Source organism: Apium graveolens, chromosome 7, assembly GCF_009905375.1.
Source record: "Apium graveolens cultivar Ventura chromosome 7, ASM990537v1, whole genome shotgun sequence".
NCBI lineage: Eukaryota > Viridiplantae > Streptophyta > Magnoliopsida > Apiales > Apiaceae > Apium > Apium graveolens.
Window position 1 is genome coordinate 48,995,537 of NC_133653.1, and position 5,692 is coordinate 49,001,228.

Below are 5,692 nucleotides of genomic sequence, written 5' to 3' on the forward strand. Positions count from 1 at the left end.
AGACCCATCGGGATTCCTTAACACCTTTGACGGTCGAATGGCATTTTACGGACACTCAGAAGTCGCCCGTTTCCAATTCTTCTCTACATGCTTACAGGGCATAACCCTACGTTGGTATAACAATCTCCCATCTAGGTCAATCGATTCCTGGACCAAATTGAAGACTAAATTTCAAACAAGATTTTCAAGCAACTACAAAGGGGGCAAGATCACGGCATCTTTGATTACGATGCGTCAAAGGCCTAGCGAATCCTTGAGAAGCTATTTAGGTCGCTTTCGTCAGGCTATATCTGAAATAACAGACCTAGAGAAACCTTTGGCAGTAAACTATTTAGCAGCAGGCATTGATGGAAGCAGACGTGGCATTCTGCTAGAAGAGCTCATAGAAAAACATCCCCAACATCTTCATGCGGCTTTTCAGATTGTCGACCATCGAATGACACTCCAGGAAGCAGTGGGAAGCATAAGATCTCCTCGACGTTCTAACTAAAAGTATGACATGACAAGAACTCATAGCCCCCGACCTCCGAGATCTCGGAGATATGACTCCAAATCCCCTCGACATTCATCGCCGAGAAGGGATGTTGGAAATGAGGAGTTTCGAAGCCCGAGAGGTCATGAATATCAGCAACGGTCCATCTCAGATAGAAAATGGCAGCCCCGTGACAGAAAAGACAACGAGTTTACCAAACTCATAGTCGACAAAGCAACAATCTTGGAAATTTTAAAGACAGAACCTGACTTTCGACCCCCGAGGCCGATGAAACGAGGACGTCCTCCGAGCTCTCGATACTGTGACTATCACTAAGATATGGGACACACTACAGAACAATGCTACCAACTAAGCAATCTCATTGAATCCAAAATCAGAAAAGGCCATTTCGTCCATTACATCGAAGGATAAGGCCAGACTCAGCAAAGACAAGACGACAGAGTAGTCGATGTAATCTTTGGGGGTTACACCGCCGGAGGCATGTCAAACAACTCTCGTAAGTCGTACGCCCAAGAGGTTTATAATGTTAATCCTTCATGTCCCAAGAGATACAAACCATCTCCATCTCTTGTCATATCCTTCTCGAATGAAGATTATGCTCCAAATATCATAAGAGGACATCAAGATGTGCTGGTTATCACTGCCAAAATCGGCACCAATACAGTAAAAAAGATCCTTATCGATATCCGTCGACATTCTATATCATCACGTCTTAGCGTGAATGGATACAGGGGACAAAAAACTAGAAAATTCCCATTCACCTCTTTATGGATTCACGGGTAATGAGGTAAAAGTGGTTGGAACAATTGACCTGCCGGTACTTTTTTGCACAATGCCTTGCCAAGTATGGAAGATAGTTAAGTTTCCCTTAATCAGTGCAAACTTAAGCCACAATGCCATTCTAGGCCGAACGACAATATCGGCATTGGAAGCCATCACGTCGATTCCCCATTTGAAGATGAAATTCCCAACTGAGTTTTGGAGTAGGGGAGATGTGTGGAGACCAAGCACTTTCGAGAGAATGCTACTTTACTACAGTCATGCCCAAAAAGCAAGATAGTGATTCTCAAACCATCAATGAGGTCATTCAGATAGACCCTAGTAGAATTATCGATATCTCGAGGGAACCCTCGTTTTCACCCGTCGGCGAGATGGTCGATGTGTCGATAGATGAGATTTTCTCAGATAAAACAGTTAAAGTGGGAAAAGATCTAAGTACTCAGATAAAAGATGAATTAACAAGGTTGCTTCAGGAGTTCTCAGACATATTCGCATGGTCGCCATCCGACATGCCAGGAATACCTACCGATGTAGCGAGACATTCTCTACATGTCGACCGCCAAAAGAATCATGTCAAGCAAAAGAGACGCACATTCTCAGAAGAAAAGCGCCGAGCTATCGATGAAGAGCTTGACCGGCTTTTACTATCCCGTTTTATTGGGCCGGTGAAATATCCTACATGGATTGCTAATGTCGTCCTAGTGAAGAAAAGTAATGGGAAATGGAGAATGTGTGTTGATCACTTCAACCTCAACAGAGCATGTCCTAAGGATTATTATCCTTTGCCGAATATAGATCAACTTATCGACGCTATGGCTGGTCATGAACTGCTGCCTTTCATGGACGCGTTCTCAGGATATAACCAAATCAGGATGGATGATCAAGATTTGGAACAAATAGCGTTTATCACACATCGAGGGGTCTTCGCATATCGAAACATGCCTTTCAGGCTAATCAATGCTGGTGTAACATTTCAGCACATGATGGATGAAATATTTAAAAATCAGTTGGGTCAGAACCTCGAGATGTAGGTTGATGATTTGATAACCAAATCAAAGTCTTCAAGTGGTCATTGCAGCGACCTTCGAGAGACCTTTGAGAATGTTCGGCGTAATAACTTGAGATTGAATCCGTTGAAGTGCTCCTTTGGCTTAACATCTGGGAAATTCTTAGGATTTCTCGTTTCCCAACGAGGGATCGAGGATGACCCCTTACAAATTAAAGCCATTTCTGAAATGAAAGACCCGTCGACCATTAAAAAAGTACAACGTCTCACTGGTTGCATAGCGGGCCTTCGGCGCTTCATACCACAAGGCTCTGAAAGTGTACATCTCAGCCTCTGATGGGTCGGTAGCCTCTATTTTGGTCAAAGATGTCGAGGGACATGAATCTCCAGTCTACTATGTTAGCCACACTCTAAAAGATGCTGAAACTCGTTATCCACATGTGGAAAAATTAGTTTATGCTCTCGTGATAGCAAGCAGAAAGCTCCGTCACTATTTCCAAGGTCGTCTGATAAAAGTCATGACTGATCAACCCCTAAAACGTATCATGCACAAATCGGACATGACAGGACGCCTCGCCGCTTGGACGGTTGAACTCAGCCAATTTCACATTGAATATCTACCCGGAGTGCAGTAAAGTCCCAAATCTTGTCAGACTTTGTCGTAGAGTGTAAATTTGACAATCCTATAACTGAAGAAACATCATTTCCATAAAAGGTTTGGACTCTTTATGTCGACGGATCGTCAATATCATCATCAGGTGGTGCAGGTGTCATCTTAATCAGTCCAGAGGGCTTTAAAATACAACAGGCCTTGAAATTCTCATTCCCAGTAATAAACAATGTAGCCGAGTATGAAGCTTTGTTAACAGGGTTGCGCCTAGCAATCAAGTTGGAGGTAAATATTTTAGAAATATTTGGTGATTCAAAACTTGTCACAAAACAGTTACACGGTGAGTTCAAAGCGCACGACGCTCGAATGTTGACATATTTGAAACTGGCCATGTCCTTGTTGGAGAAAGTCCAGTCATGGATAATCAAGTATATTTACAGGGAAGATAATCAATGGGCCGACGCAGTGTCTAAATTGGCTTCATCCGTCGTGGCAACGTCAGAGGCAATTTATATCGAGGAAAGAAGGGTTCCCTCCGTCGACATGGGCCCTCTATTCCCCGACATGTTGAAAGTCAATGAAATCTTTTCTATCAAAGATTGGCATCGACCTATTCTGGAGTACATTTTGCAGAACAAGCTTCCCCAGGATAAGGGTGAAGCCAGATCCATATCATACAAGGCAAAAAATTATTGTGTGCTAGAAATCAAGTTATATCGTCGGGGGCTCGTAGAGCCACTACTTCGATGCTTAGGGCCAGAAGAAACTGAAACTTTGATGGTTGAATTCCATACTGGAATCTGTGGGGACCATTTAGGGTGTAAAAACTTAGCCCTTAAGATAATGAGGCAAGGATTGTTCTGGCCTACGATGCGAGGTGATTTTGAAAATTTTGTACGAAAGTGTAAATCATGTCAGTTGTATGGGTCAGTTTCTCATCAACCTTCGGTAGAAATGATTCCCGTCGTCAATCCATGTCCCTTCTTTCAGTGGGGCATAGATATTGTGGGCCCCTTTCCAAAGTCCAAAAATCAAGCCCAGTACATTGTTGTGGCTGTTGACTATGCAACAGAAATGTGTATTAGAAATATGTTGTAGACTTGATGATATTTTACCAAAACACCTTAGTAGATTTAATTAAGTGTGTTTGTAGTTTCAATGGATAATCTTACTTTGTCATCCGTTGAAAGAGTAGCTTATGTTTAAATAAGTTTTTGTAGCACATTCCTGTATAATGTAATGTCTTAGATAATTAGAGGTTGTAGGATATTCTAAGTCATGTTAGCTACTAGAATAATATGCAAAATAGGTTGGCTAATTATAAATATTATATGCCTTGTAATTTTGCATAAATGAAATTGAGTCAACTGCTATGGAAATACTTTCAACGGATATTTCTATAAGGCTTCGACAGATGACCCAAGTCACTCTCAGCGGATGATCCAATAGAGGCTCTACGGATAATCTACAAAGTCTCGGCGGATAACAAATTCAGATAGGAGTTGATAGTGACTTGAAAGTCACATGGGTTGATTGTATACAAAAGGAATGTGGCAGCTTATTATCAGGTTTTTGAGAACAAAGAAGCATTTCCATTTCCATGCTTACTTGAAGAAATACAAAGATGCTGGATAGAAAAATGAAGAATCATGTGATTAGACTTAGACATTTTTATTTTATATATTTGTATTTTCTTCATGTAACTTGGTGATATATAAACCAAGAGTAACAAGTAGATAATTATTGATTATTGAACTGAGAAATAGAAAAGGCAAAATCTGTTAAGAATTTATCGGTTCTTACTTTGTAATTTTACTTGTAAGCAGATGTGTACATTCTTGCATCACAGAGTTCTCAATCAATCTCTGGTGGAAAGATCAATCCACCATAAAGTTTTTAAATCTTTGTGTTTAATTACTTTGTGTTTTAAATACATTTATATTTCATTACGCACATTTGCATATTCAAACTCTGATATACTTTGGTAAAGAATTTTCTTAATTTTGAAAAGAAATCAAGAATTACATTCAACCCCCCCTTCTGTAATTATATTCTTAGATTGTTTGGGAATAAAAATTAGTATCAAAGCAAGCTCTTGACACACTAAAAGTTTAAAGATAAAAAAACTAACAACATGAGTAGGAAGGATGTTGGATTGAAGATCCCTTTTTTGGATAAAGACAACTATCACCACTGGAAGCTGAAAATGCACCTGCATCTTCTCTCTCAAGATGAAAGGTATGTTGATTGCATTGAGAAAAGTCCTCATAAACCTCGAAGAGCTGCTACAGATATTGAAGGAGCTGTAGTCAATGTGCAAAGCATTATAAAGCCACAATCAGAATGGACAGATGAAGACATTGAGCAAGTGTACAAAGATAAAAAGGCTATGAACATTCTGTTCAATAGTCTTAATAGTGATATGTTTGACAATGTTATCAACAGTAAATCTTCTAAGGATATTTGGGATACAATTCAAATCATATGTGATGGAACTGAACAAGTGGGGGAAAACAAGATGCAACTATGAGCACTTTCATTGTGAAGATAGTGAATCTTTGAGTGACATTTTTAGTAGGTTTTAAAAACTAATAAATGCACTGAAGTTGCATGGAAGAGTCTATCAGACAAAAGATTTTAACCTGAAATTGCTTAGATCTCTCCCAAAATACTAGAAGCCTATGACTGTCTCTCTTAGATATTCTCAAGATAACAAGAAGTTTACTTTAGAGAGACTGTCTGACATTTTAAAAACTTATGAGCTTGAGTTGAAACAAGATGAGCACATAGAGAAAGAAAGGAA

The 5,692-nt window shown here is 39.8% G+C and overlaps 1 protein-coding gene across 1 annotated transcript; it reads left to right on the forward strand.

The window, feature by feature from the left end:
• The first annotated feature begins 1,533 nt into the window (after positions 1–1,533).
• Positions 1,534–3,987, forward strand: LOC141673602 (uncharacterized). Its single transcript, XM_074480355.1, has 3 exons — positions 1,534–2,238; positions 2,561–2,866; positions 2,995–3,987. Exons 1-3 carry the CDS (start codon positions 1,534–1,536, stop codon positions 3,985–3,987), a joined length of 2,004 nt encoding a protein of 667 aa, XP_074336456.1.
• The last annotated feature ends 1,705 nt before the right edge of the window (positions 3,988–5,692 follow it).

Bases quoted from the DNA above. Each gene is read 5' to 3' on its own strand.
- LOC141673602 (XM_074480355.1), top strand. From the start codon at position 1,534: ATGCCCAAAAAGCAAGATAGTGATTCTCAAACCATCAATGAGGTCATT. The intron at 2,239-2,560 runs GTAACATTTCAG...CTGGTTGCATAG, and splicing joins TCAGGCTAATCAATGCTGGT to CGGGCCTTCGGCGCTTCATA. The intron at 2,867-2,994 runs GTTGAACTCAGC...TTTCCATAAAAG, and splicing joins GACGCCTCGCCGCTTGGACG to GTTTGGACTCTTTATGTCGA.